This window comes from Hippopotamus amphibius, chromosome 11 (assembly GCF_030028045.1).
Source record: "Hippopotamus amphibius kiboko isolate mHipAmp2 chromosome 11, mHipAmp2.hap2, whole genome shotgun sequence".
NCBI lineage: Eukaryota > Metazoa > Chordata > Mammalia > Artiodactyla > Hippopotamidae > Hippopotamus > Hippopotamus amphibius.
The window spans coordinates 107,595,688-107,619,722 of NC_080196.1; the positions used below are offsets into that span (position 1 = coordinate 107,595,688).

The 24,035-nt window shown below is 37.8% G+C and overlaps 1 protein-coding gene across 1 annotated transcript in view; it reads left to right on the forward strand.

Moving 5' to 3' along the window:
• Positions 1-24,035, forward strand: part of DOK6 (docking protein 6) — a 418,365-nt gene that overhangs the window by 237,260 nt on the left and 157,070 nt on the right. The window contains exon 4 of the mRNA XM_057700520.1: positions 11,442-11,561. Within this exon, the coding sequence (XP_057556503.1) occupies positions 11,442-11,561 (120 nt within the window). The remainder of the gene's footprint in view (positions 1-11,441; positions 11,562-24,035) is intronic.

A 24,035-nucleotide genomic window follows, 5' to 3' on the forward strand; every position in this document is an offset into this window, starting at 1 on the left:
TTAGGAAGTGCTATCATACTACAAGCCCTAAGCAAAAGAACGAAAACGTTTGGTGAATAGCACTCAAGACTGTTGTAGAGGGAGCAACTGGAGACAAAGAAGCATGTTAGAATGCTACTTTCTGTAGTCCAGGCAAGACATGATAATAAAATCCTTAAGTACTGAAATAAATATAAAGAGGCTTAAAATGGGAGATAGAATGACAACATCTGTTTTGTGCATTAAAGCATTTCAGGTGGCTTAGATGTGGGGGTGATTGTTATAGGAAGGTCCATGCAGTAGCTTTCGTCTTAGTGCAGCAGAGAGAAGGAACAAAGAGCAGCAGTGGTGGGAACGGGGAGAAGCAATTTGTGGGAAATGTTTTCATGTTACATTGGACACTGTGGCCTCCATGAATAAGACGTCTGGACCACACGGTCTAAAGTGCCCGACTCCGTCACTACCTAAACTAATCCTTTCTGCTGCTTCACGGCCTGTTTCCATTAGAATGAACCAAGAACGCAGAGACTTTGTCTATCCCTGGGGCATTCAATGGGGCATTGCACATATGGGGATCAGTATTGGTTGATTGGATCAGATTATGTGAGATGGAAGGTATGGAATGAGTTAAACGACAGAGGTCAACGATGACACCAAGACTTGTGAGATTAAGAAACAACTGCCTTCTGATGGCCCAGGGTCTCCTCGCTCAAAAACCAAGAAGAAGAGACCCCTGCGCAGTCTGCTGTCCCTGGGGTTAGGAGACGTCTGTGTGCTTAGCAGGACACCGCCCAGGGAGGCCTTGTCTGCAGTGAAGACAAAGTTTCTCACTGCCTTGGAATACGTCTGGCCATCTGCAGGCTCCACTTCAGCAGCAGGAGCCACCAGGAAGCCCCGAGCACTGTGCTTCCAGAAAGACCTCCAGCCCTCTCTCCCCTCCGCACTCACTGTATTGCTGTGCTGTCTGCATGGGGCCACAGGACCAATTTCAAATGCCCTTTATCTCTGTCAGGTCAGTTACCATGAGAAGCTCACTATTCTTGGTCCTCTCTCGTGTCCAGAATCCCCATGGAGCCCTGTATATGGCACTATAGTTCCCTCCCACATGCCTGCTCAAATCCTGATACCCTTTCATGATGCCACTAGAATTAATTACCATCTAAAATTCTTATCTCACTTTCCCCTCCAGCAATTGTGCCCCCTCTCTTCTGTCTTTTATTAAAAAAAAAAAAAAAAAAAGCTTCCTGAAAAGAGCTGTCTACATTTACATATATTCTGACTCCAATTTCTGTCTCTTCTCTCCTAGTTTTCGTAGTCAGCCAGTCTTGTATTTCTATCAAACAAAAACCCTCCTTATTAAGGAAAAGAATGTCTTCCACATTGGTAAATCTTGTAGTCAAATTTAGACTTCATTTTATTTGAGCTTTGCTCGTATTTAAAGCAGTTGGTCATGTGATATTGTGGTTTTGATTTGCATTTCTTTGATGATTAATGATGTTAAGTATCTTTTCATGTAGCTCTTGGTCATTTATATGTCTTTCTTGGAAATATACTTGTTCAGGTCCTTTGCCCATTTTTTAATTGGGTTTTTTTGCCATTAGGTTGTATGAGTTCTTTGTATATTGTATATATTAACCCATTATCAGATATGTGGCTTGCAAATATTTTCTCCCATTCAATATGGTGCCTTTTCGTTTAGCTGATGGTTTCCTTTGCTGTAAAGAAGCTTTTTTAGTTTGATGTAATCCCACTTGTTTTTTTTTGTTTTGTTGCCTGTGCTTTTGGTATCAAATCCAAAAAATCATTACCAAGACCAATGTCAAGGAGCTTACTCTCTCTGTTTTCTTCCAAGAGTTTTATGGTTTCGGGTCTTACATTCAAGTCTTTAATCCATCTTGAGTTGATTTTTGTGTACAGTGTAAGTTTCATTCTTTTGTATGTGGCTGTCCAGTTTTCCCAACACCACTTATGAAAAAGATTTTTCTTTTTTGTGTATCTTTGGTGCCTTTTTAGAAAATTAATTGACCGTATATGAAATAGGCAAGAGATTACAAATGCTGGCTAGGATATGGAGAAAAGGGAACCCTTGTACATTGTTGGTGGGAATGTAAATTGGTGCACAGACTATGGAAAATAGTGTGGAGGTTCCTCAGGAAATTGGAAATAGAACTTTCATGTGATCCAGTATTCCTACTTCTGGTTAAATATCTAAAGAAAAATAAATCATCATCTGAAAGTGGTATCTTTACGTCCACGTTCCTTACAGCCTTATTCACAAAAGCCAAGGTATGGAAAAACCTAAGTGGCCATCAGCAGATGAATGGGTAAAGAAAATGTGGTACATATACAATGAATATTACTCAGTCTTTAAAAGGAAGGAAGTCCTGACATTTGTAAAAACATGGATGGACCTTGAGGGCATTATGGTAAATGAAATAAGCCAGACAGAGAAAGACAAATACTTCATGGTATCACTTATATGCAGATATTTTTTTGAAGTTGAACTCCTAGAAACAGAGAATAGAATGGTGGTGGTCAGGGGCTGAGGAGAAAGGAGGAGAGGTTGGTACAAGGGTACAGACGTTCAGTTATAAATGAATAAGGTCTGAGGATCTAATGTACAACGCGGTGATCACTGTCGATAATACTATATTGTAAAATCAAAATTTGCTAACGGCGTAGAACTTAAGCATTCTCACCAAAGCGAAAAAACAAACGAAAAAAAACATCTCAATATGTAAGATGGTGGATGTGTTCGTTAACTAGATTGTGGGAATTCTTTAACAAATATATACATGTATCTCAAATCATCATGTTTTGTACTCTTTATATATATTACCATTTTATGTTATACCTCAGTAAAGCTGAAAAAGAAACTATAAAATGAAAATCGTCATGCTCCCCTCCTTGAAACACTGTTTGTCCTTGGCTTCCAGCATGGCATGCCCTTTTCAGTTTCTTCTTCCTTGAATGTCTATTACTTCTAAGCCTCCTTTCTGCCTTCCAAATCTCTACTTGTGGGACAGTCCCAGGTCTTAGCCTTTAATTGTCTTCTTTTTTCTATAAGCCGCATGGTGGTCTCACGTGGAGACATAGCTTTAAATGATAGCTACATGCTGTTGACTCCACATCTGTAAGTCCAATCTGAACCTCTTTTCTGAACGCCAAGCTGATACATCCAACTGCCTACTCATCTTTCCACTTCTATGTCTAATAAGCACCTAAAACTTATTTTGGAAACTGAGCTCTTATTTTCTTCCAAATCTGCTTCTCCCACATACTGCCCCCAGTTGCACAAGCAAAAACTCTGTGTTCATCTTTCATCTCTCTTTCCCTCATGTTCCAAATATTGCAAATATTGCAAACCTGCAAATATCATAGGTTTTCATAAATATATTCTAAATTTAACGATTCTCATCACCACTATGCCCACTCTACTGGTCCATCAATTCCAGCCACCATTATTCTTTTGCCTTGTACCCATCACCACTACTCTCCTTTTTACTTCTTTTTTCATGACAGTTTTCTTTTCTCACTTTGGTCAATGCCTCTTAGTAAGTTTTCATTTGAGACCATTTTACCTTAAGCACCTTGTGATTTATTTGTCATTTCAGAGTTAATTTTGTTTTTCTCTTTCACTTTTTTTCTAGATTCATTGCACTCTTCATTTCACCTGTTTTTGTTGCTGTTCATTTCCATTCTTAGTTTTTGAATTTCTAACTCAAACTGAATTTTTATATCCACAAAGGCTTATTTGAATGTATCCAACTATTTTTGGAGTGCATGATTTTCCTTTGCTTCCTGTTACCATTTTGGGGGGATGGGGTGAGGTGAGAGGCAGTTTTCCTAAATTGATTTGAATTTGTATGAATTTTCATGTCTTGAATTTCTGCCGTGGTTTTCCATGGACATTCATTTCCTTTGTTGATTCTTGTAACATTGGGGCGTTTTTTAAGAGTCCTAGATTAATTCTACCCTTTCCTGTCATTTTAACAAGATCCAGGTTGTGTAGCAAGGGTTTGTTTGTTTGCTTTGGTGATGGAGGAGAGAGTGAGTTCTCTGAAATGTTGTATCCTTTTATCCTGCAGGATCCTAAATTTTCTACTTTTTCTTCTTTTCTCCTCTGCCACTCAGTTGCTAAAGGGTTCTTCTTTCTTCTTTTTTGCCTTTTTTTCTCCCTCAAAGGCTGTGTGACTGGAAGACTTTCCTCAAAAATCATTCTTGCCCCTCTAACACAGTGCATCCCTTTAAATCATGTTTGCCTTTTATATGACATCTGGTCCTTTACATGGTGCATGCTTTTACATCCCTTCCCTATAGATCACGTACCCATCTATCCAGTCCTTTCTTGGCCTCTTAACGAGTCAGCTGCATCTGATCTTCCTGGTGACTGCTGCAGCTCTCCTCAGTCCTGGCTGCCAGCATCCCTCCTCCAAACCCCTGCTGTTTTTCTTGGTTCACTCTTGGCAGTTCCTGCATTCTCCGTTTTGAGACTCCCCGACCCCAGCATTAACCATGAAATCTTTCCTAATTATTTTACCTCTTAAGCTTCAAGCAGGTTTAATCACATCATGTTCCATCTATATCTATATACCTTTCTAATTTTTCATGGATCCCATCCCGTTAAATTAATTTGCCTGCTTGGAGGTTTTTCTGGTAGAGAGGAATAGACTAATTGGCCTTGGTGTTTGTTTTGGTGTTCAGTTTCTGACATAAAGAAGTACCCTACACACAGCAGCTTAAACCAACACACATTTATCATCTTAGAGTTCTGAAGGACAGAAGTCCAACACCAGGTTCACCAGGCAAAAATTAAAGTGTCGGCAAGGCTGTGTTCCTTTCTGGAAGCTCTGAGGATAACACACTCCCAGGCTCACTGGGATTGTTGGCCAAATTCAATTCCATACTCTGAGCAATTGTCAAATGTTTTTGTAATACATTTGGCTCTGTGTAGAGAAACAGTTTCAGAGCTCCGTGTGGTTTCAGGCGAAGTCTTCGATATCTAACCACAGCACTGGAAACATTTCCATATTCCAACACAGAGCTCTCCTCTTCCGTGTTTTCCTTTCTACCTCCAAGTACCTCATGATTGCTGCATAGAAAGGAACTGCTCTTAGGCCTCATGAGAACATGACTGAGAGCTCTCGATGCTGCCTCTTCCTGAAAAGATTCCCTGCTTCACCAAGGTTCCTATGAGAAGCTTAAGTGTGTATGATATATATGCCTAAGTATTCAGGTGGTGTCAGTGAAAAATTCCACAGATTGGAAAGTATTCCTCCTAAGGCTTGTTTTCCATCACAAACGTGCTCGCTCTGGAGCTGGGCTTCAGTGTTGCTGCAAAGGATGCCTTTCTGTCTTGCTTTCTTGTAATGCTTTGACATCATTTTCCCATCATTCTCAGGCTATCTGCAAGTGTTGATTTGTGTTCGTTCTTATTTTCTCTGATTTGCTTTAAACTCTGTGTCATTGACTAACCTCTATACTAAAGCATTTTGCAGCAAATTCTTGTCAGGCTAAAAAGCAGCACATTCAATGGTTCTATCATTTTTTGCTGTTTGTCACTTGTTACTTTGGAAGACAGGCAGGAGCAATTTTCTCTTTGGCCATGTCTGAAAGCCTCGCCTTCTCCTCTGATGCACGAAAGGAGAGAATGGCAGAATAAGACATGCTGTGTTGAGTCCAAAAGTGTGATGCATCGGTCTGCTGTTAAATTAAGGAAAATAAATTATGATTATGTGCATGAAAGATCAAATAAACTCATTTCCTTGGCTTAGAGAAGTTGACCTTTTCTAAGATTCCATTGCTATGTCCCTGTAGAAAATAAAAATCTGATCAAGTGTTTATCATATATAGGATCAAAAGGAATTTATACAAGACTTCCATTTTGGCATAAATACCACTAATGAGGCTAAAAGAAAAAGACAGCTTATTAAAATAAGAAACCTTTTGAATGTGAGATATTTTAGAATTACTGAAGTTTGACAGAGAACCATATTTGAAATTTCTCTCTTCCCCTTCCTAATCAAAGATCTGTTTTATCTAGACGAGCCAGCTGTGAATGCAGAAATTATAATCTCCACTTAAAATGGAGATGAATAGGACTTCAAAACATCCAGCAAGTGACTACTACCCAAATTATCTTCATTTGGTTCTAGAATGTGTATTAATTTGGGGGAGTCAACGGCAAATCACATCTACTTACTCATTCCACATTTATTTATTAGTTTCCATGTCCAGGTGCTGCACTGGCTCTAGACTGACTAAATCAATGTCTCCCTCACTTCAACATCAGAATATATTGGTTGGCAAGGGCAGACGAATAACTCAGTGATACGGGGACTATGATCAAAGCATAGACAGAGTGAGTTGGCAATGTAGGGGAAAATGTCAAATCCAAACTTGGGTCTGAGGGAACTAAAGCAAGAAGGTCATATTTGAAACACTGTTAGGTGTGAGGGAATGTGGAAAGGAGCAAATGAAGGCACTTCAGGGACAGGAAATACACGTACCTCTTGCTTAGAAAACGAAATATTCCAGGTCCAAAACTGACCCATCCTACCCATTTGACTTCAACAGACAGGGCTCTTTCCTTGAGCTAAAGTAAAAGCTGAAGCAAGCTATTAAGGTTTAACTGAAGCAAGCTATTAAGGTTTAACTGGTTTCTTGTCTTGCTACTATAGAAAAAGGAAGAGAAAAAGAAAAGTCCATAACACATCAACAAGGCCAGTTAAGTAACAAGTAGGTGCCAGTTTCCAAGAGTGAAAACCATCATCAACATGTAGGACAGTTTAATAGCTCTCCAAATTTCAAATGGTGATCTTTGCAGTCTTTAAGCAATGGTTGACACCAGGAGACATTTTTCTTCACTTTCCAGGAAAGCACGTATTTAAGAAGACTTTAATAACTATAAAAACAACATTTATAACCAAATCATAGTGAATCTGCCCAGCAGATAAGAATTACATATACTTAAGAATTCTTGGTTTTGCTGAAGACAAAAGAGTATTAGTTTACCTACATTTTCCTAACATTATTAATAAAAGCCAAATCCAACGAGGACTAAATACAATTTATTATTTCCACACAAAACTAGTCTTGCCTGCATCTTACAGTAAATTACCATGAAACTGATTCAGTGCTATATTTAATCCTGCTATATGATTTTAGCTGAGAGCCTATTTTCTGTATATGTGATGAAAGTTTTTTCACTGTTTTCAAATATAGCTCCTTTTGGGTCATTTAACTTTCGTATCGTTATCCTAAGGCCTAAATTTAGTGAAAATAATAAAGCTTAAATTTAATCATTTATTCAGTAGGCCTGTATTAAGAGTCTGCTATGTAAAGACCTCTTCTTATTCAAAGCAATATAGCCATACTCTCCGCAGAATTCTGCAAAGAAGCGTTGAAAAGAAACTCAGCAGCGGCCATCCATCTTTGACTGTCTTTCCACTTTGCAGGGTGCCTGATCATCATTTTCCCTACAATCAATAAACCCATTTGTCTCATAATTCACTCAGTTAGTTTAGTCTCTCTTCGCTATTTGTCTTGTTATTCCCAAACATCTTTCAGGTTTTTTTTTTTTCTTTTGGAAGTTACCAAATTTCTTCATATAATTAATCATATACATAATGAAAACATTATTTGGGTTTCTGTTCTAGGGAAACCCAAATTCCTATCTTCCCGAATTAAGAATTTGAGCATAGCTGCAAGCTATCTGAAAAAGACATCTAAATGAAAAAGCACTTCCACCATGAGGAGAAAAACGTAGAAAATGTTGCAGAACATTTTTGCCTTTATTCCTCCATAAAGAAATTTAATGATTTACAGAGATCAAGGCAGACATTTGAAAGATAAAACAAAGGACAAAAGGGCACTGAATTTATGGGAAAATAAATATTTAAAAATATAGTGGCTTTAGATTATTGTATTTGTATTTAATCCTCTCAGTTCTGTGAAAACAGAAAATGAAAAGGTGAAAGATATAAGGTAATTCAGAGAAAAACGCTAGTTAAATAATGATGGGACAAAGTAAATTAACATGCAATAAAAGATACTGAAGGACTTCAATACGTCGGGTTTAACTAAGAAAGAACAAATAGAAAGCATAGCTATAATTATTTGAAAGGTGACTGTCAAAAGCAGATTTTAAACAACAAAGCCTTGTACAACACTCAAACAAATGCAGCTTGTCTGCAGCAAAACTGTTAGATCAAGTATGTAGACTACAAAGGTTAATACTTTTGAGGTGAAGGTTTGGGGCTGATCTAACTGAACTAAATGCTACAAAACTGGGAAGAGGACGGCAGAGTGCTGACCGCCTCTCAGACTTTACTCCCTGAACTCAGGGCTGCCCCTCTCTGGTCAAAGGGCATCACTGTCGCTCCCTGGACGAGCCTCTCCGTCTTAGCCCCGACCACCGTCCTCAGCGCAGCCTGGCTCCTCCAGCGCGTTCGCACAGACGCACACTCACACACACACACACACACACACACACACACACACACACACACACACACACAGGGACACCTAACACTCACCCGTACGCTCCTGTAAATACCTCACACCCTCACGTACTCAGACACAGACCCCTGCACTCACACACTCACACACACACTCACAAATACTGTCACACACTAACAGGCTCAAGCATACTCATATACACACTGTCACACACGCGCATACGCTGATAGACGCTCACACACCAACACACACTCCCTCCCCTTCCTGCCCGCCCTACAGGGCCCCAATCAGACTCCCTCCAGGCTGCTCGGCCTTTGTGCAGGTGCCCCAGCTCCCACAGGCTGAGCCACACCCCAGACTCCCCTGATGCTAGATCACTGAGAACAGAAGCGGTGTTTTTCCGAATAACTTCCTAGCACAGTGCCTGGCTTATCGTGAGTTCACAGAAAATGTTTGTTAATAAAGAAAGGAACCCTTGATGATTCTGATCTGATCGGATTCTTCTGAGCTGAAATGCAGGGCTGTCTCTCTCTTTCTCTTTCTCCCTCTCTCGTCCTCTCCTTTCTCTCTCTTTCTGAAATAGTTTACAATTCAGTCTTTAATGTGACATATCGAGTCTGTTTTTATTACTCTTGCTATTTCTATTCTTCCATGCTCCTTCACTATTAAAATGCAGAAGCCTTGCAATTCTTAAGATTGGCTGCAAAAGCCATCTTTACCTGCTGGTGCAAACCCAGGAGCCTCTCTCATTGCTGTGGAGGGAGACCTCCCTGGCTCTGGTCCTTCCAGAGATGCCAAGCTCAGTCCTACTCAAAACAGTCGCCTCAGGCTTCACAGAAGCCCTTTGCTGTGTGGTTGCTGTCTTTGTCTCATTCAATCCTGGGACAGAAGAGTGACTAAGAGTGAGGGACATATTTCTTTAACCTCTGGGCATGCACTGAGAGTATTTAAAGGGAACATTAGCACAAAGATGCTTTGTCATATTTAACACTTTTATTTTTACGCCAAACAGCATGGTAGATAATTCTTCTTTCCATCTATAGGGTCCTAGAAATAATTGCGGGTAGAGTCACTCAGATAAGATGTTAATTGCATGTGATTTCACTGATGATTTAAAATCATGGAGTTCTGAGAAATATTCAAAATATTGAAATGTAAAAAGAAAAATATAGCCATATTGTCTCCATTAGCAGAAATGCCATGGATTTCCAGAGACACAGCAAGGAAATTGGCTTAAGCTTTCGATTGTTGTTAGAAAAGCTTTCAAAACTTGCATAAATTTTGTAAGTCAAAACTAAATATATCTAGAGAAAGTTATTTTCAATATATGCTGTTGTTGCTCCTATAAAATTTTTCTGTGAATGCTGGCATTCCCTAGCTAGAAGAAAAAAGGGTTTTTTTAGAAAGCTGTGAGCCTCAGCAATGCCTTTTAATTATATTAGTGGCCCTGTGATTGGAAAGGATTATTTTCTAGGTTCCTAAGGAAAAGCCCACCAGCCAGACCTGGCCTCTGACTCCTCTTGAGCAAGGAGCCAGGCCCACGTGAGAATCTGCTTCCTCCTTGACATAGGCAGGTGCTGTGTCTGACACCACAGAGGACATCCCTCTCTGAAGGATGCAAACCATACTTTTTGTAAAGAAAAATCACCTTGGTGGTTGCAACATGGGAACTATTATTTTCGTCAGAACAGTACTCTGTGGGAGACTGCATGTACTTTTTCTTAATTTCTAACAATATTCCTAACCATATTCTTGATAAAACTAAAAATAAATGACAAATTTGGCTTGACATCTCATTGATCAAACCCATTCTTGATGCTAAGACCATGTGACTGTGCACAGGGAGGAAGCATTACCCAGGTGTGATGTCGTTGGCCGTTGAACAGAGACGTGGGTACTCGAATCCCTGGAGTCAAGAAAACTTGTCACAGATAACTTTTTTATGAGGAGTTTAAAATGCCAAGGCAAAGGCTGGAATGTCATCCATGAAGAGGAACAAGAGATTTGAAGGAAATATATTAAACTGCTCTAGTACAGATTCATGCTACAGGAAAAAGTCAGAAATTTCTCTGGGTGGGTGTCAACGGAAAGCTCTTATCCAATTTCTGTGCGGCGATTTGGGGGCTTGGCCCAAAATTTCGGATCTCTGCATATAAAAAAATAGAAGACTTGGGTTCTGATTCTGTCTTGGTGCTGAGCCATGCTAGGATGAAGGCCCAGGTATGGCACTCATCCTTAGCCACCTCACCCACAGTGGGCTTACGTCAGGATCACATTGATGCATGTTTGTGGAAGCATTCGATGCTACAAGATTTTGTGTCGGTGTAAGATACTCTGTTTCAAGCAAAGAAAAAACACAAATATAGAGAAGCTGGGAAGTCATGGGAGTCAAAAGAGAGTGATCTAATCAATATCTTAGACAATTGGAGTTTTCTAAAGGGGAAAATTATTTTTAATATCCTGTCCATAAATTTTTTAAGTAAGGATGGTCCACTTTTGATGTTTCTAAAAAAAAATCAGTCATATTCTTCTGCTGATCTATGATCCACTGAAATTCAGAATGACTTTGGGATCAGACCTTCAGCCTGAACAAATCCAAGCTACATTCAGGAAGACATTCACGCGTTTAATCCATTTCGATGTTTTTCAGCTATTCACTTATATAGTTTTATTTTATATTTAATTAACTTTTCCAAGTAAATTCTCCCCCCACATTTAATCAATCTAAAATATGCTAGATCATAAACAAATCTTCTAAGTCTATTATTTATAAATAAGGTAAAATATATTAGAATAACAACTTTAAAATAAAATGTTATAAAGTCACATCATAGGAAACAATTGTGGAGATTTTATTTCACTTCTTGAATATAGCTTTTTAGTTTTCCTATGGTAGATTTTTAACACTCACCACTTACCTGGGAGACTGGTCCAGGAAGCATGCCTTCTCCATCGTTCGTAAGCAACCTTGCCTGACTTCCATGGCTTGTGCTCATTTTCAGAGCTGGAGGCTGAGGAGTGGTGCAAGCATCTCTGCATGGAGTGTCTGGGGACCAGGCTGAATGACATCAGCCTCGGGGAGCCTGATCTCCTGGCAGCAGGAGTGCAGCGGGAACAGAATGGTAAGTGTGAGTCTCCTTCCTTACTTTTAAAGTGTCCAAGGAGTTGTAGAACTTTGAAACTGGAAAGGACCTCAGAAATGTTTCAAACCAATCCTTTTTAAGAGAAAGTAAGCTGATCGACCTCAGCTATTAAGGGACTTTCTCAAGACTGCATACCAACTAGAAAAGTACTCAGGTACAAGCCAGGTCTGCTGCCTTCTTCCTCTGTGACATTGCCATTTATCTCAATAGATAAGTTATCTCAACAAGAAGTTAATTCTTTATATATAAGGTTTTGAATGGACAACATTCCTACATTTTCTTCTTTGAGAGTTGTTATAGATTTGGAGTCTAAATTAACAAGTTTGGCTTATCATGGTATTTTCTGATAGATTTTAGGGACTATGGCTAATATTATGTCTTTGCTCAGGCTGCTCTAACAAAACCCGTAGACTGGATGGCTTGAACAGCAGGAGCTAATTTCTCACAGTTCTAGGGGCTGAGTTCTTGCTGCGTCCCCACATGGTGGAGGGAGAGAGAGAACAAGGCCTCTCCTGTCTTTTCTTATAAGGGCACTAATTCATCATGAGGGCCCCACCCTCATGACCTCATCTAAACTTAATTACTCCCAAGGACTCCATCTCTAAATCCTGTCACCTTGGGGGTTAGGGCTTAAACCTGTGAATTGTAGAGGGACATGATTCAGTCCATAGCATTCTACATGTAAGGAAATACCATGCATGAAATCTCAGGGTATAACAAAGTTGAGGTTTATGAGACATGTTATTTACTTACTGCACTGTTCTCTAATTTAACATTTCTGATGTCTGTTAAGAAGTTATGCCACATCTTCTTGACTAAAACCTCTAAATATGAAATGAGAGTAATGTCATGAACTTTTTTCCTTCCATTTTTAAAAATAATTATCATTAGCACCAGAAAATCTGGTGGTATGAAAATAGAAGCTCTCCAATGTTGTTAATTTCTATGGCTAGTGTTTTTGAAAACGTTGAGGGATATGGGTGAAGCTTGACACTAGTTATTAAAAAGAAATTCTGGAATAATCTGTGGCTTATGCACTAGACAGCACAGGTAAAATGCGTCAGGATAACACTTAGTGATTATGATTTTGTTATAAGTAATAATATTCTAAAAACCATCACTCTTTCATAGCCCATTAAAGAGCATCATTTTTTGTTTCACTGAAAAAAATAACTTTTCCCCACTAACTGATCGTGAACGTATATGGGCACAAACTTTGCCCATGTTGGTAGTTTCAGAAAGTCTCGAAGGCGTTTATGTGGCTCTTTTTCTAGCTTCCTCTTGATATTCCAGTTTCTCTCCCACGCTTTCTTAGATTTCATCTCTCTGATGTATTTTCTGAGAACTATGCTAAGTACAGAATGTCCGTAATCGTGCTGCTTAAAATATGCTGCTCATTCTCAGTTTAAGAAAAGAAGGAAAAAAAACTCTTTACTGATAAACATTTGTCAAGTACTATATAAAGAAGATATGAAGGAAGTGAATAAATTAGGCCAGTGGGTGGAAAATCACTGTGTGCGGCTCATTTGGCGAGAATTGTATGCTTTTACTTTAAATATCTGGGGTTGTATATGTTTCCATCCAAATGGATAATCTACTCCTTTGGTTTATTGTAATTTTTATTTCTAATTTGATAATAATGTCAAAGTAATTTACCTACAATATAAAGGGAAAATTTTGATATAAATTTTTTCGGATAGAACAAACACGGAATTAAATGCCAAAGCTATATAAGGAGCACAAGCAGATATAGCCTAACAAGTAAAATTTTCAGGATGCAGTTTGAATGCAGCCTACACCCCTTAATTAGGACAAGTTCCTAAGTCTCTTCTAATTTCAGTTTGCTAATGTGTGAAAATGAACTAATACCAATTTATGGTGTTGTCATGATGGTTACATGAGATAATATAAAAGAAAGACTAACTCTCACACTTAGCTCAATTTTTTAAAAAAGCACGTTTGTTTAAAGTACAAGTAAAAATAAAGAAATCAAAGACTAATTCCTGCATATACTTTAGAGAAGACCTGAAATTATAATAACATCCAGTGCCATCCAATGCTTTTTTAGGTTTATTTTGTTTAATAATCTTAAATTAATATGAAGGGTTATATGTGCTTTTAATATATAGTAATTATCTAGTTAGAGAAGGTAGTATTTGATCCATTTAAGCAACCCCCTAAAAGTACATGGTACCCTAAAGGAAATTGGCAGTCTTACACACACACACACACACACACACACACACACACCGATTGGCACAATTTGTTACTTGCATTCCCCGATTTTGTCACTTCCTAATCAGTAGACCTCTCCACTTTCAGGTCTGCCCTGAAATAACTACCAGTAGTCTATAAAATCCCATGCTAAAGACAAAGAATGCTCTTTGGTTAACTTGAACCCTCTCCCTTGAGCCCCACCCACGACTGCTTTAAGGACACAGCCATTCACTTTACTATGTGCAGGGAAAATATGTGTTGTTTTAGCTAACTAATGTATTTTAGAAAATAATATTTTCTTTTAAAGCTGTCCTTCCATAGTTTTCAATCATAACACCTCTTAATATAAACAAAATCTTTAACTTCCTAATACATGTTTGAAGTCATTAATATGTTGAGGTTGGAATCAATCGTTTATGAAAGATTTGTCATTACAGACTCAGGTTTTTTCCTTGAGGCATTTTAGTGTTAAATTCTATAATTTCTTTTTCATCAGATGTATTATTATTTTACCAGTGATATGCTTGGATTTAGTTTGAAATTTCTCCTAAGAGATGAAACACACAGGCATGCATGCAGAATTGATGTAACAAATTACATTACAGTGACTTGTGGTGATCTTGTGGTGTCCCATCATCAAGAGAAGACTCACTGCTCAGTCCTGACCATAGCATTTTTTTTTGACATTCAAAATTGCTACTTCTCCTCTAGTGTTTTTCTGACTCTTCAAACAGCTTGGTCTTATTTACTCTGAGATTAGCTAAGAATAAACGCAAATAATTTTTAAAGGTGTAACCTGTGTTGCTAAGACAAAAGTGGTTATTGATTAAATTCTTTGCTGTAATCATTTTTATCTAGTGCTGTCAGCTGCTTTCCTATTGATTCAGAATCCCTCATAGCAGAGGGGAAGTAACGGGACACGCGCGCACACACACACACAAACTTGTTCTTAGACTTCAGATGACACTGCCACAAAAGACTGCATGTTAAGTAGACATTTTGAACTTTAAATTCTTACAACTTGCAGAATCTTCACAGCTTTCAGTTGTATTTAAGATAGCCTATGCTGACCTTAGAAAATAATGTAGGGTGTTACAATCATAGTTGTTTAGAAAGGAGTCACAAAAAAAAAAAAAAAAAAGAAAGGAGTCACATTACAACATTACATAATAACAATTCTAGAAAACAAATATTGCATATTAATCATTAATAGCACAAGTAAGCATTAGAACAAAGAAGCAAGTCACTTGTATAGAGTTCCTGCTGTTACAGCTGGAAATAGACTCAAGGATATGTCCCTTTTGCTATTGATTCAGGAAGTCACCATCCAGAAGAAAACGGAAAAGTAACCTCAGACTTTGCCATCTGGTTAATGCAGTCAGATTTGAGGGTTTAGTTTTCTAACAGCCCATTCAAAGTCCAAGAGTCCCTGCTAATGAATGGGCTAGAACTGGCATGAATTCCTACTTTTAGCCTAAGAATGTGTGTATATAACCTTTCTCCAGAAGCAAAGCAATATTCCAGTGTGTTTCTAAATTATTTAGTTGGGTTGCCATAGTAACCATGCTCCCTACATTCCACTCAGACAATCTTGTGTGTCATTCACTCATTCGTTATCTACCCATCAAACATTTTTGAGGCTATTCTGTGCAAGAACTAAGCATAGGAAATATAGAATTATACAAAATAGGGCCATTACGTTTAAAAAGCTCACAGAGTAGTGAAGGAGACAAATCTGCAAACAAGGTGTATTGATCCATGTTTTTTAAAAATAATGCTGTGTTCTTGGTCACACAAAATCTCAGTAGCACAGACCTGGAAGCATGTCTTTATGTTCGTGCATAGGGGAGTTGGCTAAGGTTTAGCGGATTTAGGCTCAGTAATGCTGAGATTGGCCCTAGCTGTACATGATGTCTATATCTCTTCCGCATATATCTCATCCCCCTGACACTAACGGCTACCTAAGGCAGATTCCCAAAACAAAACATTAGGGCAAGAGATCAAGCCCAAATTGTAACATAATTTAAGTCTCTGCATGTGTCGTGTTATACATTGTGTTATACATTCATTGACCAAAGCAAATCCATGTCCAAGCCCAAAGGCAAGGGGTGCAAAAGTACACCCTACCTGTGAGGCCACAACATGGGTTAGAAAGTCTGATCTAATGTGGAGAGGAAGTGAAGCATTGAGAAAAATGATACAATCTACATGCTAAAATACAAACAGACGTGCTAAGGTATAGGTATGATCAATTCTAATCCGAGCAGCCTACCTTCTTTTTTTTTTTAACTGATTTCTTATTCCTCCAAATAAGATTTCTCATTCATGCAGGAAGTCTGAAATTCTTAATGTCCATCAGTAATTAAAGCCACTATTAGCAGGCCTTTATTCGTTTAGAAAATGGCCAGTTAATGACAAAACAATAACGCCTATAACAGTAAAACTTTCTCTATTTTTAAGGAGCTTTTCCCCATTTTTCAAAAATGATTTGGGGTAAACCATATTCACTCTTATACACATTCTTTATAACTAGTCATGAAAAAGCATTCCAGGTTCATTTTTTTGTCCCTGGGATAACACTCAGTAAAACCAGCTCTTGCAGGGGGAAAAGAAACTTCGACTACCTACATTTGAGCTTCTAAATGCCATCCACACACTCCTTTATTTCCCAAAGTGAGTTTCAAGAAATACTGCTGCTACTGCTACTACTACTACTGCTATATCCCTCTGAAGTGAGGGAGTCAGCGGAGGGAAGGTACTACTGTATAACACTGTTGTGTGTTACATTGTGTTCCCCTCCAAAATAACAGATGTCAGAGTCCTAACCCTCAGAATGTAACCTTATTGGGAATAGGATCGTTACAAGGAACCAAGTTTAAACAAAGTCATTAGAAAGAGCCCTAATCCAATATGACATACAATACATCCTTACAAAGACGGGAAATCTGGACACAGAGATGGATGATGTGAAGACACACGGAGAGAAGACGTCCATGTGACCATGGGCCTGGAATGATGCATCTACCAGCCAAGGAAGGCCAAGGACTGCCAGCAAACCGTAGGAGCTAGAAGAGACGAGGGAGGATTCTCCCCCTAAAGCATTCAGAGAGAGCCTGGCCCGGCCAACACCTTGATTTCAGACTTCTGGCCTCCAGAACTATGAGATGATAAATTTCTGTTGCTTTGAGCCACCAGGTTTCTGATGCTTTGTAACAGCAGTCCTAGGAAGTTAATACCAACCCTATATGATGGTTACCACCATACACATGAGCAGAATAAAGCTGTTGAGAAGTCCTAGAATAGAGATCTTTTTAAACTTTGTATAATGAAACATTTTCCAAACTCACATTACCTATATGTCTTTTTCTACACATAACCTCTATTATAGTTTGTGGCTATTCATATCTGTTCCATGAAGCAGGTTTGAAAATGCCAATATAACCAACAGAGGTGCTAATCCACAGGGAAAGCTGAAAGGTGGTGGTGATGGAAGCAGCCGTCCTGGCAAGAATAAGATGACACTCATGGATGTAACAGGAAGTCCTGAACGGGCCCTAAACATTTGCGTCCTCGCGTTGTCTTGTGTTGCTTTAATTCCATTCTTTGACTACTATCAACACTGCATATAATCAACAAACTAGGTCAAAACACCACTTTCCCCATTTGGTCTTCAGTATGCACTACAGTGGAATCAAGGCCAATGCCATATATATTTCTATCTCTCTTTGAAATGGATGATTCCAGAAAAGCAAGGGTGTTTTGTAGTGTTTCCTTCCCTACACTGCCAAATCTAAGTGATCCGTTGTCTAACTCCTGCCATGTCGTTACAAAGAGAGATGCATACCGGGAGAAGTATCTTGAAACACCGAAGGACCTATCCTATTTCCTTTGCCTTGGAAACATCTCCTATACAAACACAATGAGAACAAACATGAAGATAACAAAAACAGTTGTAATTATGTGAAAGGAGAAGTTTCTGAGGAGAGTGCTGAATCCAGAATTACTCCCAGCTGCAGGCAAGAAGAGGGACTTTGAAAATAAGGTAATGTCTTGGCCTTACTCGTTCCCTGGGAGTTTGAGTGGACAGAGACACATGTTTCTTTCTCCTCATGTAAACTGGAGGTCACTTGAAGCACAAAGGCTAGAATTTGATTCTCCATATGGAGTTTGATGACAAGCGTAGGAAGAGATGTAGAGATGTCATGGAGAGATGTCAGCAGAGCCCAGCAAGGTGTAAGAAGGTAAAGATACACCTCAGCTGTCTCAAAACTGAACGTGGCATGGAGGAGGTGCCCAGGCTTCCTGCTGGCCCCCACTGGACTCCAGATACTGAAAGCAGAACTTGCTGTATCACAGGAAAGTGAGTGAAGTAACTTCACAGGGAGATGGGTAACCAGGTGAGAGGACCCCATTTCCTCTGCTGACACCTGGGTCTCTATCAGCTCTGGGGGCTTTCAAGTCAGCCTAGATGAAATGGGGAGGAAGCTCAAAGATTGAACTTTGATCAGACACGGGGTTAAATGAGTCCTCGTTTGATGGAAAACAAACACAAACATATACACACAAAAGAGAAAAGAAAAACTCAATATACACTAATGAGATTTCATTTTTGATATACTCAACTTTTGATGTCCATTATTTTCCTGCTGCAGTAAAACTATAGTGCAAACTTAGAAGTCAAACGTGCAGCCTGATGAACAAGTTGCCAAACAAACATAGTACATCATCAAGTTCTGTTCCACGTGTCATGAGCTCTGGGACCACGGTCAAGGGACTGAAATGCTCTAAGTCTCAGATTCCTGCTCTTGAGGATGATACTGATAGTACACATCTCATAGAATTGTTGTAAGGATTAAATAAAACACAGTATGCAAAGCAGTAGCACAACGCCTAACAGGTCTGTATTTTAATAACCCCCAGGAACCCTAACGTGCACTAAAGTTTGAAAAACCAATAAATCGTTGATTATAATTAGCTTCAAAATATCTACCAGTGATTTTAGGAATCTCTTGCAAAGTTTCCTGCATTTCTTACAAAGTTTCAAAATTATTGACGAATTTAATCACAGCATGCTTGTATTTTCTTCTTAATACCTGTCTACACTGTAGTGATAGCTCCTTTTCTACTTCATGTAGGTTATTTGTGGCTTTTTCCCCCTTAATCAGCATCATCAGAGATTTATCTATTTATGAAACCTTTTTTCAGTATGTTTTAAAATGTATTAATTTCTGCTCTCATGCACTGTGTCTAATCACTCATTAGTTGCTCCACCGCTCTGGGTTTTATTGCAGATTCTTTTTCAAATCTTTTGAGATGGATGTTTAGATCATTAATTTTCAGCCTTTCACTTTTAAAATATATTTTGTAAGCTCTACATTTTTTCTTTGGGCATATTTTAAAATCCTAATTGTAGTAATAACACTCCCAGAGCTTAGATTATAATATAATAAATGTTAAAATTGGAGGGGAAAGTGAGGGAAATGTTTTTAGCTTCCATCTGCCATAAAAGAAAAAAAATCAAAATATTATCTCTGATGATAGGCTTTGTAAATAAAATAAAATTTTATATTACTTAGAGATTCAAATTACCCAGAGTGACTCAAGAAAAAATAGAAAATCTAACGAGCTCTGTATCCAATCAAGAAATTAAAATTAAAATTATACAACTTCCCATACACAAACTCCAATCCCATACAGTTGCACTCTTGAATTCTATTTAAAGAAGAAATAATATCAATCCTATGCAAACTTTTTCAGAAAACAGAAAAGGAGGGATTATTTCACAATTCATTTTATGAAGCCACTATAACCCAGAAATGGAAACCACAAAAAGTCAGTGCAAGAAAAGAAAATTGCAGACAGATATCTTCCACTTATGTAAGTACAAAATCCTTTTAAAAATTAGAAAATGGAATATTAAAGTATTACTTAACAAAATAATACACTCTGATAAATATTGACATGTATGCCAGAAATGCAAAAAAATCCCAGAAATCAATCATTATGTTTCACTATATTAATAGATCAAGGGAAAAGATCATATGATTACAATTTACCCATTAAAAGCATTTGATAAAATACAGTATGCATTTATGAAAACAACTCTTAAAAACCTAGGAACAGAGGGGACTTTCTCAAACTGATGAAGGACATCAATGTAAATCCTTCAGAAAATAGAATTCTTGAAGGTAAAATATTGAATGCGTTCCTTATGAAACCGGGAGTAAGAGAAAGATATCCTCTCTCACCACTTCTATTCAGTATTCTACTCACTCTACTTAAGGTCCTAATTTGTATAATATGACAAGAAAAGGAAGTAAAATTATAAAAATTGGTTAAAAAATAAGATAATATACCTTGAAAGCCCTAAGAAATCAATACAAAAGCAACTTAACTATGTGAATTCAGAGATGTTGCAGGGTAAAAAGTTAATATGTAAATATTTATCTGTGTGTTTAAATATTATATAGATGCAACCTACATGTATATATAACATTTACACACATATATATTATCAATGAATAGCTACAAATATAACAATATCATTTATAATACCATCAAAAAAAATCACATACTCAGGGATAAAATCAGCAAAGACCTCTACAGTGAAGACTACACGCTGCAGAGAGAAATGAGAGGACATCTAAATAAATGTAGTGATGAACCATTCATGATTGGAATATCCAGTATTGTGAAGATATCAGTTCTGCTTACAGTAACTATTGACTCAACACAATTCCAATAAAAATCCTGAAAGCCAAACATTTTTTCTAGAACTTGACAAGTTAATTTTAAAGTCTATTTAGAAGACCAACACTAGCCAAACTATCTCAAAAAGGAAGAACCAAGTTGGAATGGGTACCCTTTCTAATTTCTGGACTTATTACAAGTGACAGTAATCAAGACAGGATAGATGAATAGGTCCATGCAGCAAAACAGAAAGAAAATGATCTACTTATGTGGATCACTTTTGACAAGGGCACCAGAGCCCTTTTTCAAAAGCTTATTGGTCATTTCGATGAGAAAAGGAATATTTCTTTAATAAACAGTTTTAGAGTGACTGGATATCTATACAGGAAACAATGAACCTTAACCCCTACCTCACATCATACTCAAACATCAATTTAAGGTGGATGCAACTTTAGGATAGGCTAAGATTTCTTATGTAAAACACTGAAGGAAAACTATAAAAAGAAATAAGTTGTTTCATCAAAATTCAAACCTATGCTCCTCAAAAAACACCATCAACATTTTTTAAAGGAAATAAATAAAAAATAAAAATGGAATGCCACAAACTGAAACTAAATTAGTGATATGCTAAAGCTGGATGCTTCTGGCTCCCAAGAGACCACTAAAATAGGCAAAAATAACCTACGGTGTTAGAAAGTGGTTGCTTCTAGGGGCCATGGGCAGCTGGAAAATAGCATAAGGGAACTTTGTGGGGTGACAGAGAAGTTGTGTCTTGATGTGCATTTGTCAAAACTAAAAGAACATTATAAGTAAGATATGAACATTTCATTATGCTTCAATATACCAGTTACGGTAAAAAAATAAAATGCTAAAACTGCTATGAGAAGGGTAAGATAATAGTTAACCTTCTTTCAATAACAAAGGACTTATGAGAAAAATTAAATCTATTTTCCATTTTCTGGACCATAAATACCATAAACAAAATTAATGAAAACCTGAGAGGAAGTCTTTGTCATAAACATGGTAGGAAAAATTTATAGTATATAGAATTCTTAAAATCAACAGAGAACCAGTAAACCTGATTTAAAAATCTGGCAAAGGACATTTATGCAAAATGAATACATAAAATATAAAATATATGTTTAATTGGAATATCGGTTGGTAAGGAATTTCTGGAAAGGAGTTGGCAGTGTATGATTCCTAGAAGAGTTTATGGCATTTAATCCAATGATTCAGATTTTAGTACTCAGTGTAAGCTAATAATCAAGGATATTAAAATGATCCAAAATGTATGTCTAAGAATAAGGGAAACCCTATGAGTCAACATAAAATGAGTGAATTATGTAGCAAATTGAGCTAAAAGTTGGTTATTTTCTTGTAGCCTAATGTATATCAGGCAGAAATTAACTTCAACATTCATCAAATAGATAATTATTACATAAAATATGCCATAGCTCTACACTAGAATATATGCATTCATTAAAAATGATATCCCCAAGGAATTCTTAATAGCATCTGAAAATCTTATACTATAGTAAAGACAATATAAAAAGTACTTTATATTCAGTAAAATAACAAGTATATGTGAATATGTTTGTATATTAAGATATGCATTACTTTAACAGAGATTATCTCTGTAACGTATAATAGCAGTTAAATTTTTTAAATGATTTTCTGTATTTACTACAATAAACATGATTTACTTGGAAATGCAGATAAAATGCTGTCAACAGTAATGTTTTTGAAAAAAAAAAGGAAGAAAGGAGGGATGGAAGGAAGGAAGGAAGGAGGGAAAGAAATTAACTGCTGGGGGATTAAAAAAAATATTACTGGGATTTTTTTTGTACGTGCTGCCATCTGATACAAGAATTGCAACAATTCCACCTCACGTTGTCCATGGAGCAGATGGCACCTGGCAACAGAATTTATTGCCATTGTCACATTATAATAAAAGAAATTTTGACAAATTTCAGTACTCTGGTGGACATGGAGTCACAGTTTCTGAAGAGTTCCAGAAATTTTGACAAGCATAAATCATGCTTTGTTTCATTGCTGGCCTAATTGCATTATACAGACCTCAGAATGTGTCTAAATGTGCAAATATCTGCTTTCTCATTGTGACTCCATTGCTAAGCTGCTGAAACGAAGGCTGACCACTGCAATATCCCAATATTACAGCAATTTGGAGACAAGAATATAAAGTTCAGAATGATCTTGAACTATCTCATTATTTTCTGGGTAATATCTGGTTGTGTTTAATTTTGTGGCACTTCATACGACCGTCAAAAAAACAAGGCAGGGGCTTCCTAGGTGGCGCAGTGGTGAAGAATCCTCCTGCCAATGCAGGGGACACTGGTTCGAGCCCTGCTCCAGGAAGATCCCACATGCCTTGGAGCAACTAAGCCCATGTGCCACAACTATTGAGCCTGTGCTTTAGAGCCCATGAGCCACGACTGTTGAGCCCATGTGCCGCAACTACTGAAGCCCATGTGCCTAGAGCCCATGCTCCACAACAAGAGAAGCCACGGCAATGAGGAGCCTGCACACCACAGCAAAAGAGTAGCCCCCGCTCACTGCAACTGGAGAAAGCCCACGTGCAGCAACGAAGACCCAACACAGCCAATAAATAAATAAATAAATAAATAAATTTTTTTTTAAAAAGGCAGATTGTATCAAACAATGGGGTGAACCTAGATTTGAAATTGAGATGAATACTCAGTAATAAATTCCAGCACTCCCAAGCATATGTTCAGTTTTTCAAACACCAGATTCTTGTGGACTTAATCATTAACGGTTAATATTAGACCAATAACTCTGGTCCATTTAGTAGACTGTTTATTAATTTGGTATTAATATTAAAATTTCATGTTTGGAATTGGTATGTAGCAATTGTTAAATATAGAGCCTAGAGTAGGACTTCCTTGCTGTCTCAGAAATGTACTACAGCCCCAGAGTGGGGGGTAATGGGCGAAAAGCCCCATGAAATTCTAAAGAGAGGCTGGAAGGTTAACTGAGGATGATTCTTTCATAGGAGAAGAGCAGAAGGGAGGAGGTCCATCCCTCTCCAAGCATGATGCAGGGGGAGAGGCAAGAGAACCACTCATAGAATTTGGATTGTTTGCTAGATGGGGAGATTGATCTCTCTGCTCACCCAGGCTGCCAGAGCTGTAGAATCATCTAGTCCTGCCCAGGCTGGTACCAGAGCAGTGTACAAGAGAATGTGGGGGACAACCTGAGTTTGGAGGTTACTCTTCTCACCATGATGAATCTGCGAGCAGGATACAAGATGCGGCTGCAGCTGTTCATGGTAGCTAGATAAGGAAATAAAGTCACCAACTAGACAAGGCACATTTCCGCATTTGATGGGACAACTAAGTTTGGGTCTTTTGATGTACTAGCTGCAGTAATAAGTTTAATTTAAATGATGTCTTCTGTAACTATTGGTTTTCTGATCACAAGACATTTTGAGAAAAAAAATTGAATTCTCTTGATATAAAATAATCTGTTAAATCTTTAAAATTATTTTGACCAGTAAGTTGTATGTAG